At 43.3% G+C, this 13,606-nt stretch overlaps 1 protein-coding gene across 4 annotated transcripts in view; it reads left to right on the top strand.

Annotated features, from left to right (window-relative positions):
* The window catches only part of gria3b (glutamate receptor, ionotropic, AMPA 3b), an 86,198-nt gene that overhangs the window by 55,405 nt on the left and 17,187 nt on the right, over positions 1 to 13,606 (top strand). For all 4 annotated transcript variants that reach the window (XR_005640433.1, XM_039813028.1, XM_039813027.1 and 1 more), the window contains exons 5-12: positions 1,708 to 1,761; positions 2,710 to 2,871; positions 3,690 to 3,857; positions 4,247 to 4,351; positions 6,405 to 6,509; positions 8,402 to 8,608; positions 10,796 to 11,169; positions 11,699 to 11,897. Coding sequence is in view for 3 of the 4 variants with exons in the window: in XM_039813028.1 (XP_039668962.1) it covers positions 1,708 to 1,761; positions 2,710 to 2,871; positions 3,690 to 3,857; positions 4,247 to 4,351; positions 6,405 to 6,509; positions 8,402 to 8,608; positions 10,796 to 11,169; positions 11,699 to 11,897 (1,374 nt within the window). In the remaining variant the exon portion in view is untranslated. The remainder of the gene's footprint in view (positions 1 to 1,707; positions 1,762 to 2,709; positions 2,872 to 3,689; positions 3,858 to 4,246; positions 4,352 to 6,404; positions 6,510 to 8,401; positions 8,609 to 10,795; positions 11,170 to 11,698; positions 11,898 to 13,606) is intronic.

The raw sequence follows: 13,606 nt of genomic DNA, 5'->3' as shown, positions 1-13,606 counted from the left end.
CTCTGTGTCATCAGTGTCTCGCTGTACCTTATCCCAAGGTTGCTGCTTGTAGCTGTTGCCAGGCTGGCTGTGAGCTGTGGGCAGCAGGCGGGGAGGCGAGGCCTTTCTCTGCCCAGCTCCAGGGCAGGTGTGAGGAGGCTTAACGGCCCGAGTCAAGGTTAGCACACGGTGAAGGAGTGTGGAGCTGTGGGCTTTGTCCAAGAAAATGCAGCAGAGCTAAAAAGCTGAAAGTTAGACTTACATTTACAGTGGGATCCATCTAGCTCTGACATCACTGCAGGAAGTGTTTCTTTTCGTGGATCTGTCTGTCATTTTCTCATTAGATGCAGATTGATGGATTCTAAAAGCCAACTCCTGCTATTTCTGCATTATAATCAGCTCATTTCCTCTTTGTTTCTATTTCACTTTCTTTGTTTGCTCCCCCGTGTCTGATATCCTGCAGTGTTGGAGGTTTAAAGCCTTAATGATGGGGAGGCTGTCATAAAACGCTGACCCATCCAAGCAGCTTGATGGCGTAAGTGAAAGGCTTTGTGTGTTTGTGCTCCCTCGTGCGCCGTTTTTAGTGAAAAACACCACCAGCGTCTCTTCCCTTTTCACAGACAACCTTCAGTTTCCCACAAAAGAGGGAGAGAAGTGGTTTATTTTATTCGGGAGGAGGTTGAATCCAAGCAAGGATGATTGTTTGGTGCTACTGTATACTAGTCTACCCAAGTCAGTTTAAGTTCACCCTAGCTAAATTAAAAGCTGTAATTGCAGTTGAAAGGAGTGAAACTGAAAACGTCCTTCAAAGCTTTTTTTTATTTTTGCAGCCACGTTTGCTTTTCATCATTCGGTGGGAATGTCGTAAACGATCCACAGTAACAAATATCCAACATCCTCAGCCTAACACGCACACACAAAAGCAGATGATAAACTGACAGTTTGTTTTTGTGACAGAGCCAGAACATGTGCAAACATGCTGATTTTGCTGTAAACTTGTGTTGCTGTGTTTGTAGAACGCAGATGAAAACCGAGACATGGTTGACAGGTTTCTGCATGGCAGCCACTCAGAAGTCCATCCACAGCAGACTGCAAACTCATAAATAACAAACCTCAGGAGGCCCAGTCTAACACACACTGTCCAGCATTTAATGCTCAAAAAAGCAAGGGCAATTTAGAGTCCCGCTATAGGCTATATCTGTAGGCCAAGAACAAAAGGAAAAAGAGATTAAAAGGCAGCATACGGTTGGTTCTACAGTGATGGAATGGCTTAGAACACCACTTACTATTTTCAGACAGGCTGTGTGGGTTGAAACATGCTGTTAGGCTCCAAAGGTGTGATATTTTCAAAGCAGAGCGAGATCTACATCTTTCTGTCTCACCGTAAATTCCTCTGAAATGTTTTTTCCTGTTTCTACCTTCTGTCCAGCATTTGCTGAGGACTCATCTCTCTTCACCGTGAATGACTTCAAAGTGAGCAGAAGATTTAAGGGTGTTCCACATTGTTGCTGTTTTTCTCTCATCATCAGCTCCCCCTTAATGAACACTTCCTCTTACCGCTCCATCTCTCGTGTTATTCCGCAGTCGAAGACTTTGCTTTGTTTCAACTTCAGCGGCATCCTGTGTGCTCGCTGCATTTACAGAGATTGTTGTAGTCACTTATACAAGCCGTGGCTCTTAGCTCTCATCTCATGGGTGGTTTACTGTATCGATGTTTTTCTCCCATAGGTTGTGACTCTGGGGAAGAACAGCCGTGGTTACCACTACATTCTGGCCAATCTTGTGAGTAATAACCGAGCCGCTCCCCTGGGAGAGAGTGAAACCTTCTTTTTGCTGCATGTGATGGGACTTAGTCTCAGCCATGAGCACAAATGTGCATGCACAATAAATGGATTATAGGCTTTTGCATGAAATCAGAAGAAAAAACAGACTTGTATACATTTTGCTTTTTCTCTCTACTGTATATGCAGGGCTTGTCATGTTTGTTGCTCATGTCTAATCAATCACAATCTGGCAGTCAGACTACATTTCATATTTACTTAAATTAATATATTTATATTTAAGTAGCAATGTCCTGAGCAATGGATAAACAGAATTTAACCTTTTTTTAACCATCTTTGGAGGGCAGCCATCTTTTCCTCCTACTCTGGGAAGCCTTGATATTAGCATAAGAGTTTTAAAGTGGAGGCCGGCCCTGATCTCACTTGCTGATCCCCTGCTGCTGTTTCCCGCACTTTAAAAGATGTGATTATGCAGCAGTCAAACACATGTCCTTGCACGCCATGACACAATGACGCACTTAAAAAAGAGCAATTTGACCATAAAAAGAAATCACTCTGTGTCATAGCTCTAGGGTGAAGAAGGGAATGCAAAGGCAGCTGGAGCACTAAAACTAGAGGTTTTTGAAATGAATAAAAAAAAATTTTTTACATTACATACAAGCCAGCGTGTTTACATTCCGTCTTTAACGTGATCTGACACAAACTCTACAAATAATCTACTGGCAGGTTGTTTCAATGAATTCGGGTTACACCACAATGCGTGATAAGAAACATTTGCCTCGGTCTAATGGCAATGTTGCTTTCTCATACAGCACAGGGTTCATAATACAGTGCATGCTGCCAGAATAGCTGCTAATATTTCATGGTGTTTCACCCCAGGTAATATAAAAAAGGAAAAATATGTGACATGGATCCTCTCCTCCCCTGTTTCCCTTTTGTCTCATCTCAGGGATTTACTAACGTGAGCTTGGACAAAGTCTTCGCCGGTGGAGCCAACATTTCAGGGTTTCAGATAGTCAACCCTGAGAACCCGATTGTGCAGCAGTTTATGCAGCGCTGGGAGCGGCTAGATGAAAGAGAATTCCCAGAAGCCCGAAACACTCCTCTGAAGGTACTTTGCGTGCAAGGCCTTTCATTGTGCATGCAGAATACAACGATCATCCCTTCTGAAGTGCTCCCGGTGCTATCAGTTCTTCTGCTGCTCTCATCCTCTGTCTGCCTTTGTCATTCTCTTTTCCTCCCACCCCTCGCTTCCTCCTCTTTGCTTTGCAACCCTCCCAGCAATCAATATATTGATAGGCGGTGCAAGGCAAGGTTATATTGCAGCTTCAATTTACATCTAATTAAACAATGATCAAGGAAGAAATGGATTTTGAATGGCATTTAATTAGATTTTGTCATGGTGCAGTGGTCAACAAACAAGTAGCTCACCCCTCAGTGGTGAAAAGGTCAGGCGAAGTTGGAGGGGAAGTGCGTGGGAGATAAAATCACGCATTAATGCTCAATTTACTTCCCAACTCTGCGCTAAAAGTTTTGAAAGAGGTCCTGACTGTCAGACATGTCTTGGCTTTTCTAATCAAATCTGTCTAATCAAGCTATTTTTACCATCCCACCCACACTGACCCGACCGGGGGGCACTGACATGCATGGGCTGAAAGCGACACATTGACTGCCCCAATTTTCAGTGGGATTCATTTTATGGCAAACAAAAATGTATGCAATCAGATTGATTTGAAATGACGGTATATTCGTACAAAAGTTCTACCTATAGTGATGTTAAACTATTTGAAAACATATTACACAATCTTTGCACGGTATAAAGTCCTGTAAAGGTTTTACTACAAAAATGTTATTCTTATCTCATCTTCTGCCTCTCAACATGTGTTACTGTCTCACAGTGTGCACTGCTTTCTTTCTGATTTTGTACAGTACACTTCAGCTCTGACCCATGATGCCATTCTGGTGATAGCAGAGGCCTTCAGGTACCTGCGGCGCCAACGTGTGGACGTCTCTCGACGGGGCAGCGCTGGAGACTGCCTAGCCAATCCCGCTGTACCTTGGAGCCAAGGCATCGACATTGAGAGAGCTCTCAAAACGGTAGGGGGGAGAGAGAAAGAGAGAGAGAGAGTGGCAAGCTGATCACCAAAGAAAAGGCTAGAAGAAGTGAAGCAGAGATAGGGAGTGAGAGTGTGATAAAGATGGAAAGTGACAGAGAGAAGGGAAGAGAACGCAGAGCTGTTCTCCTCCCTTTGCCCCCAGATATCTCTGCACAGAGCTCACTCAAATCCAGGCCCTCATTACCATAAAACTACATCTTTTATTAAAGCGTATCCAGTTCATCATTTGATTAACAGACTGAGCGCACTCCAGTTGCTCCATGGACACGAGCACCTTAATACCAGCTATATATGCAAAGTGATGGCTATTACACATTACCCTGTCTGTCTGTCTGTCTGTCCCTTCTGTCTGTCTGTCTGTTGTGGCAGGTCCAAGTGAATGGTATGACTGGGAACATCCAGTTTGACAACTACGGCCGCAGAACCAACTACACCATAGATGTTTATGAGATGAAAACAGGTGGGCCGAGTAAGGTAAGCCGGAGCAGTGACCTCTCCAACTCTCATCCATCAACTGTCTGATCCAGACCTAATCAAAAATCTCTTAGTAAAAAACAGCTGGCTCACATCAAGGATTGGTTCATTGCTTGTCAAAATTGTGGAATTTGGCCAACATGTAATTTGAAATGCTTTATTGATCGGCTGTGCTGAAGAACTAAACTCAGTGAATGTTGGCCACATGTTTAGGCGTGCCAAAACTTTGCCCTAAACAATTTTGAGAGAACTGATCGAGCATGATTGTGTGAAAGTAGAAAAAAAAAGAAAGAAAAAAAAGTCAAACAAGCCTCTACATCCATTTATTGAAGTACTAAGGGCTTTTTGCAGTCATGTGGGTCCAGCAGGGCTGACAGGACAGTGCAGAGTAATGCGAATTGCCTTTCTCTACCTCTGTTAGGTAGCAGCACTGATGAGCTATCCCAAGCATCACAAGCCACACAAATCACACACAGATTACCTACGATCTGATAGCTAAAACAGCCCTATCAAAAGAGTGATATAAGACTGTGCCGTGTGATAGCGCAGATAATGATTTCCTGAGAGTAAATACCATTCAGATAACCAATTACTGTAAAGGAGATCCAAGAATTCCTCTGGCTCCTCTTCAAAATGGTAATTCCCAGTGGTACATTCACATTATAACTGGTTCCATATAATGACCTCTGGTTTTATTTCATAACCTCACCGAGTTCCAAGCGGCGGCTGTGAATTTCTCGTTAGCTGGAAAAGTGTGGGCTCAGTCTGATATGACGTGTGATTATGCCGCCTGCCTCCCAGTCCTCTAAAGCCCACACTTCAGTTAGCATCACACAGCCCTAACAGCCAAACAGAGAGGATGGAGAGAGAGTGGGAGAAAGGAGGTCAGGGGGGTGGGGGGAGTGAGGGAGCGAGGGAAGATGAGACAAGTGGGGCAGCAGTTTGTCAGGACCTGGAGCCCTAGTCACCCCACTGACAGTTAGAGGATGAAGGTTCTTAGCTGTGACTGTCACGAGTGATGTATGGGCTGATATCTGTCTCAGCTGCTCAGGGTGAGATCAGGACTTTGCCTCTGGAGCAGCACTCTATGACACAGCTCCCCCACAGTCTCGCCCCCCGAGCAGCACTTCTCAAACATCACTGTCGGACATAAGCGAGGGAATAAACATTTAGAGCTTTCTCCAGTCGGGCAATAACTCAATCCATAACTGTAACCACAGTTTGGAGCTGAAGTTTGAGACGTCTGCTGCTTTCTAGCGCCTCCACTTGGTGTTCAAAAACTCTGCACTGTTGTACACCTGTCTTTCCCAAACATTTAAAGATCTGAGGCAAAAAAAAAAAAGAAAAAAAGAATGTCGACCAGATGTGACGGGGGAGAAACCTAGCCAGCAACAGTTAGACTATTGGCAGCAACATATGCAATACGTTTCATCTTGAGCCAGAGCAGCCATTACTTCAGATGGGCAAACAAACACTTGACATTGGTTTGACTTAAGCATCTGTACAGCAGAATACAGAGAAACTGCATTGGCAGGACTGTGCAGAAAAAAAAACTGTGGAGCCACTGGAATATTATGCTAAATTATTAAACGTGTATGCAGTTCACAGGCCTGAATATAAATTATTTACCATAAAACCTGGGAAGCTGAAATGGGGACGGGGGGGAGTGAAGTTGTCTGCTGTATGCTCATGCAGTTCAGTTTCTGCTCATTTGGTTGTTTCAATGAATGTAGATAATAAAAAAAAAACAATCTTCATAATATCTTTGATCATGACACTTACTGCATGATGAATGTAGAAAAATCAATTCTGTTTATTCCATGCTTAGATTGCTGGGCCACTTCTGCTGCTTTAGCATTCTGCTCATTCGCTGCTATTTTGGTCGAACTTTAGGGCAGAGGCAGCAGGCCTCTTGGGAAATGCAGTGTTGTTTTAATGAGCCCTGCATCATGGCAGCTCCCAGTAAACACCCCGAACTGTCCCTGCTATATGCTCCACGTACGTAATGTCCGTGAGTTGGAATGCATCACTAACCACTGTTTTCTCTTTGCAGATTGGGTACTGGAACGAGTACGCACGATTTGTAAATATTATGGACCCGCAGGTCTCCAACGACTCCTCAGTGGAAAACCGAACGATTGTGGTCACTACTATTATGGTACACTTTCCATGCAGTTTTAAATGTTTCACGTATTCTGCCACTCAAGGTCATGGTGTTGATTCCAATGAGTGATACATTCTGTCCTGGGCGGGTAGAACCACATCCTTTTGTGTTGCTTTCCATCCACTCACTACATGTTGAAACAGTCAGTCCGAAATGGGGGAGTGTTTCAACTGTATCCGTGTGGGTGTCAAAGCATTTTGATTTTCCATACTTCAGTGGCCTGTCGTAGCAGTGACATCACAATAATGGTATCAATGATAAAGGTTAACTCCATCAATTACAAAAAGCATACAAACGCATACGTAAGTAGACCTGTCTGTCCTCATCAAGTAAATGTTCAATGACACTTGGGATAGACTGGCCGAAGAATGACTAGAGGAGGATACTGCAATGGTTTCTCAAGCTGGGCAAAGCAAAATAAACAGTATTGGAGGAGGGATAAGCAGGTGGGGTAATTTTCCTTGTTATCGCCTCTCCAATCTATTTTGTATTGCTCCTACGTGTGTTCTGTGTTGAAGTATAACTTCCAGTCAGTGATTTAGGAGGAATCATTTTCTGTGAATTTCCCCAGACCAAAGTATTATAAACAAACAAAATATCTTAGATTTTTTTTTTTTTTTCAACTGTATTTACTCAACTAAATGTTTCAGGCTTATTGGATAGCTTCCATTGTGAATGTATTTGCTGACTGTATAATGGCATTGTAATGACCTTATGCAGTACCTCAGTCGCTGGAAACGTTTTATATGAAAAAGAATAAGGCTCGCTGGTATTAATGCGCACTTAGTTTTCATCTGTATTCCAAGGCATAAGCTGGCGTTACTCTATAGCAAGAGGAAACATTTAACATCTCTAGATGAGAAATACAGTCAGGAGGTAAACATGTGTTAACTCGAGGGGAACACTCAATGGATCCAAGGTGAGGGGATACGTTCAGCACAGAACAAACAAATCATTGCTCTCCTACTTGCACTCTAATTGTGTGTGGCTGCAGTGACAATGCCTGCTCTCCTGAGCAGTCATATTGTTTGATAATGACGATGTGCTCAGTAAGATAACAGACGAGCTGCACCAGCCTTTTGAAAAGGAGAGGAAAACTAGCACGCTCCTGCTCTCCTGATGTAATTATTTTATTTATGGAGTATTTCTTTGCATTTTTTCTGGATAGCAAAACAACGGCTCTTTTTTCTTTGGAATGAAACAGCCTTTAACTGCGCATTGGTGCAATGTGCTTGAATATGTTGAGATACTATGGGCACTGTCTGATCCCTCTCCCGTCACTGGCATTTACTTATGAAACCCATCCCCATTCCCATCCCCACCCACCTCTGAGCTGACCCACACCTAGCCTACCAATGACTCCCAGCCCTTTAAAACTAATTCTGGCCTTGTGTCTTCTCCTACGACAAATGACAGACTTCCTTCCCTCAACCCTATTCCCACAGAGTTGCACCGTTGGGCTCAAAATGGGTTGGGCGCATTGGGCTTGGTGTCTGCTGGCTGCCACGGCTTGATGAAAGCAGTGTGACCACAGGATCATGCTGCTGTTGTCAGAGTATAGTTGTGCATTAGCGGGGCATCATCTGTATATGCATGACTGCATGGATGTGGTTATAGCAGCTTATAATATTTTGAATCTCTCTGTGAGTGAGTGAGTGAGTGAGTGAGTGAGTGAGTGAGTGAGTGAGTGAGTGAGTGAGTGAGTGTGTGAGTGAGTGAGTGAGTGTGTGTGTGTGTGTGTGTGTGTGTGTGTGTGTGTGTGTGTGTGTGTGTGTGTGTGCGTGCGCGCACGGGCACATGTGAGTGCATGTATGCATATTTCTGTATAAGTGAATGTGTGCTTGGGGCATGGGAGTGAATAAACCAGCGTGTGTTTGAATCAACAGGAAGCTCCTTATGTGATGTACAAGAAAAATTATATGCATCTGGATGGGAATGACAGATATGAAGGCTACTGCGTCGATTTAGCATCTGAGATTGCCAAACATGTTGGAATTAAGTACAAACTGTCTATAGTAATGGATGGGAAGTACGGAGCCCGAGACCCCGAGACCAAGACGTGGAACGGGATGGTGGGTGAACTGGTCTATGGGGTGAGTACTGGGAGCCTCGATTTCGCTGATTACATGACAGTTTGCAAGGAACTTCAACATGAGAGGAGATCTCATTTTTCTGTCTTAAGGTTATCACCAACCCGTTGTGAACTCTGTTCAAAGTCTAATGCTGTTTCAGGAAGCTCAGCTGTAAGAGAATTTATCAAATGCAGCCTCTAGCATTGGGGGAGTTGGTGATCATCTTGAGACGGAGAAAATGAAATCATTTCTCAGTGCTGTTCATTGCAATTAATCCTTCTTGCTTAGCCTAGAAAGCTCTCTCTCTCTCTCTTACAGTCGCGAACGGAGGTAGGTACATGAAAACAATGAGTCCATATGGCAAACACACTGTAATCGCTTTGATGAATGAAAGATTGTATGCCTTTGAAGTGATTGTGTAATTATGTTCAATGTTTGATGTGTGTGATGACTGTACCACATTGTAAATTCACAGCAGAGAAAATCTGCTACAGAATCAACAGCTAAATGGTGGTTTGCAGTTTGAAACAACAAGATCCATATGTGTTATGCTCCGTAAAGGTTGAACCTCTCACATTAGGGGAGGGTCACGCCGTGTTTTACATCTGACAGAGCGCTCGGGCTCTCACACAACACCTCAGGCATTCCAAACCCCATCCTTTTCTCGCCTCTCTCCGAGGCCACAGTAGTTGAACAGGGGCCAAATACAAAATGCATGAGCGTTAGGCTTCCTCATCTGTTCAATTTCCCAACCATCAGCCTGAGAGATTGCTTGGTTTGATGTGCTATCGCCACCAAATTATCTTTTAAATGGGGAAAGTCCATTCCCTGCAGATGGAGGGTTAAAAAAAGAAAAAAAAATCCCACTCAAGTCGCTGTCAACTCTTTCCAGGCCTGTAATCTTAAAGCAGGTGGGCCGGGACTAATAGTTTTGTACATTCTGACCTTTTGACCAGTAAATTAATTTGATTTTAGTTGTCTTTTAAAGGTTAGGCCCGCGGCTGCTCTTTATTGCTTTGTTTCCCGCTACATTGATTGAGAGCTGCTTACGCCTGCACGAGGATTAAATGGTTATAGCCCCTTCACAGTGTTGTGTTGACAGGGTAAAGAAAACAGCCATGTTTATTGGGTCTATTGGTGCTGCTCCTAGTTTGACCTTGTAAGAAACATTTTCTGACTCACGCTGCTTCAATCCAATGTTTTCTCAATTTCGACAAAAAACAATACAGCACAATACCAAGAATTGTCCTCCTTTGAAGAGGAGCAGTTATTTAATTAATCACATACACACTTTCTAATGTGATTAATTATTTTCTTCTGCTTTTACAAAGAAACCCATTGTGATTCCTAAAAAGGCAGCACCACCTCCGTGGAATTTTTTTTTTGATAATGTGATTGAAGCAGCAGAGCTGAGGGAGATAAAGAGAAACAGCTTGGAAAAAAAAATTTAAATAAATAAAGCTAATGCCAGAATAAGCAGTGTTTGGGATATCCAGCCTACTGAATGGCATGTGATGTTTACACAGCCAGGGCTTGCTGATTTGTTTTGTATACAGCAACCCCTCTTCTGCACATCCTGCTGTTTAAATTAAGACATCTGACAACTCACTACTTCTTTAATATGCAATTTCAATGTGAACCATTCCATTATTGAAGCAGCTAGTCTCATAGCAAGATGCACATTTGAAAAGTTTTCCTCCTCAGGTCGTGATTAAGGAAACATTTGGTCAAACATGACTCAAACATCCATCTGCCTCGTGGATTTCTTTCCAAGCTGTCTCTCTGAATGTCTCGCAGGGCCCTCGTGAACTTTTTCTCCTCTTACCTCCGAATGGGCCAAAATGTCGGTGAAGAAATCTGATTAACTTTACAGTTTGAATTTCTGATGTATTACATCCCAGGTCATAACCCTCTGCGAATGCTACTCTGCTTTTTCTGTGTGAGTGTGTGTGTGTGTGTGTGTGTGTGTGTGTGTGTGTGTGTGTGTGTGTGTGTGTGTGTGTGTGTGTGTGTGTGTGTGTGTGTGTGTGTTTTTTTCTTTTTCCAGCCTGTGTCTCAGCCGGTTCTTATGTGTGTGTAAAATGTGTATTAACAACATTTTTTTCTTTTTCTTCTCCAGCTCAAGTCATTCATAACACATACATAAAAATGACCCGTTTCTGTATGCAGTTCCTGACTAATGCTTGCTGTGCATGTCCCTGTTTCCAGAGAGCAGATATAGCAGTTGCACCTCTTACCATTACTCTGGTTCGAGAGGAGGTGATAGACTTTTCCAAGCCCTTTATGAGCTTGGGCATCTCCATTATGATAAAGAAGCCACAAAAGTCCAAGCCTGGCGTTTTCTCCTTCCTGGACCCGCTGGCCTATGAGATCTGGATGTGTATAGTGTTTGCCTATATTGGGGTGAGCGTGGTCCTGTTCCTGGTCAGTCGGTTCAGTCCTTATGAGTGGAACCTGGATGAACAGGACGAGACCAAAGACCCCCAGACGCCCCCCGATCCTCCCAACGACTTTGGCATCTTCAATTCCCTCTGGTTCTCACTGGGCGCCTTCATGCAGCAGGGCTGTGACATCTCCCCCAGGTGGGTCAGCTTCAGTAGACACAAGGAGCAGACAGCAGAAAACAACAGAAACAAATACTACTTGAATTTTGAACTGCAAGTGATGAGATGTGTTCTTAATAGGAACACAGGGTCACTTCAGCATCTTCCTTTCCTGTCCTCTTCCTTCAAGGTGTTCATTATTTGAAGCTAAACCTATTTCACATTTATTGTAGCTACGATATGCATAATTGAGTTTGTATGCTGACCAATGCATCACCAAAATGGTTTCATCAATACTTTCTTTAGGCTATGAAATGAACTTTGACCCTGGTTGATTCTGAGCCAAATACAGACTTGGATTTAAGTACATTTTAAACAGCGTGTGCTATATTTCCTTTGGAAATGTGCTGTTTTAGAGTGCTGACTCAGCACCCGGTTGATTAACAAGGAAATTGTGATTACCGGTGCAATTAGGTACATTAAACACAACTGTTCTTCAACTGCATCTTAGCAGGTTGATTGGTATTACATTCTTTGTTTCCTTGTCATCAACCGCCCCCTCTCGCAGGTCTCTGTCGGGCCGCATCGTCGGTGGTGTGTGGTGGTTCTTCACCCTCATCATCATCTCCTCCTACACAGCCAACCTGGCTGCCTTCTTGACAGTGGAGAGGATGGTCTCTCCTATAGAAAGTGCCGAAGATTTAGCCAAGCAGACAGAGATAGCATATGGCACTCTGGACTCAGGCTCCACAAAGGAGTTTTTTAGGGTGAGTAGTATCATAAAACTGTTTTTTTTTTTCCACACACAGCACCTTACGAATCTGCCAGTGGCTCCTTTGCTTTCAGATCAAATGTCCAAAACATTGCAAAGGCCTAAACATTTTGCACTCAGGCTTTTTGACGACTTTGTGTAATGTCCTTGATAATCTCCTCCTCGCAGCTTTTCCATTTTGTACTTTTAGCACAGCACTTTTGACCCGCACAAGATTGCTCCAAATGAGGCATGTTGACAGAGAAGCAGTTCTTGAACTCTTATGACATGAACGTGAAATTTATGCGGCAGAACTGCAGTGTGCAACCTTGAGGCACTGGGGCTGTCAGCAGAAAGTGTGATAACAACGTGGAAGACTCAGAGGTGATAAAAACAGGAGGCTAATCAAAGCACCCACCATCAGGCTCAAACTCAGAAGGGTCAGCTCATGAAATATAATTAGCTAGCTGGCCAAGGCTGGCAAATTGGACCTGATGAAGAAGAGCCCTGTAGGTCACACAGAGCAGTCTGAAAGACAGTTCAGATGGAATAAGCAATATGTCCGTCGGCATGAGGGACTGGCTTGGCAATTAAGTCATAAATTAAGTAAAATCTGAAGCGAAAGTATATTAGTCTCTGGAAGGAAACCACATGCTCACTACGCAGGAGTTAAACTCCGCTGCATATCATTAAGGTGATCAACCTTCCGCTGTAAAATCCGCAGACGTCTTAGTTTACGGAGCAGCTGTGTCGGCTATCCAATCCTCTGCATTTGCAGATTAATAAATTGAAAAAGAATTAATGAAACAGCACTCTCTGTCTGTGATGACGAAAAGGCAATATGACAGTCTTTTATCCTACGCTACCCTCATTACTCATCAGCAGGAGAGAAACAATTCATATGTTTCACAGCTGCAGCCTGTTGGCAGAAAGAGCGATTCATTTGTTTTACCCCTGGGTTATATAGCTCAGAACAACGAAATGCAAAATGAAAATCATGTTTTTTTTTCTCAGACAAAGAAGGACAAGATAGCATCTGCAGAGTTTCATATTTTAAAAGAGGTTTGTTTCTGAGGAGCTGGTTATGAAAGGCTGTTTACTGTGAAGATAATAACATGGCACATGACATACATGACAGCAGTCTATTCTCCATGCAGCACCCCACAAAGCCAGTCATCACTCTTCCTTTCATCAGGTGTATATACAATATATGTCTTTGTCACAGACATGATGGGTGCCAATTATAGATTAGGTTTCCAGCCTGACAATGGAGCCACGGCAGGTCTGCTGGTAGAACAATCCGAGAGGTGGTCGGGGAGTAGCAGTTTCCCTGTGTTCTGTATAATGAGTGTCCTAGTTCTATCCCCAAGTCTTCAAATAGAAATTGACATGTGTGAACCGCTACTCCAAGGGACTTTTAATTAAAGCTGTAGAGGACCGACAAGCAAAGAAACACACTAATAAATATGAAGTAAAGTTCTGTTTCAGATCTGTTTTTCAGGAAATACATCCGGGCTTAATTAGACCCATACGGCATCAGCCAGCTGGAAATTTTAAATCAAGTCCAATGTTTCAAACAAGACATATGTCATCCCTGAACCCCCCGGCCTTAAATGTTTTGATGATTTCACCTGGTTTATTTTGCCTGTCAAGTAGAACAAACACAGTAATATTTGTAAAGTATATCGTTTTTTTCTGCTTCCTTTCTAAGCAGAAAGGAAAAAA

The sequence above is a fragment of the Perca fluviatilis genome, chromosome 10 (assembly GCF_010015445.1).
Source record: "Perca fluviatilis chromosome 10, GENO_Pfluv_1.0, whole genome shotgun sequence".
Taxonomy (NCBI): Eukaryota; Metazoa; Chordata; class Actinopteri; order Perciformes; family Percidae; genus Perca; species Perca fluviatilis.
Note: the sequence above shows the minus strand (reverse complement) of the source record. Positions and strands in the feature narration are given on the sequence as shown.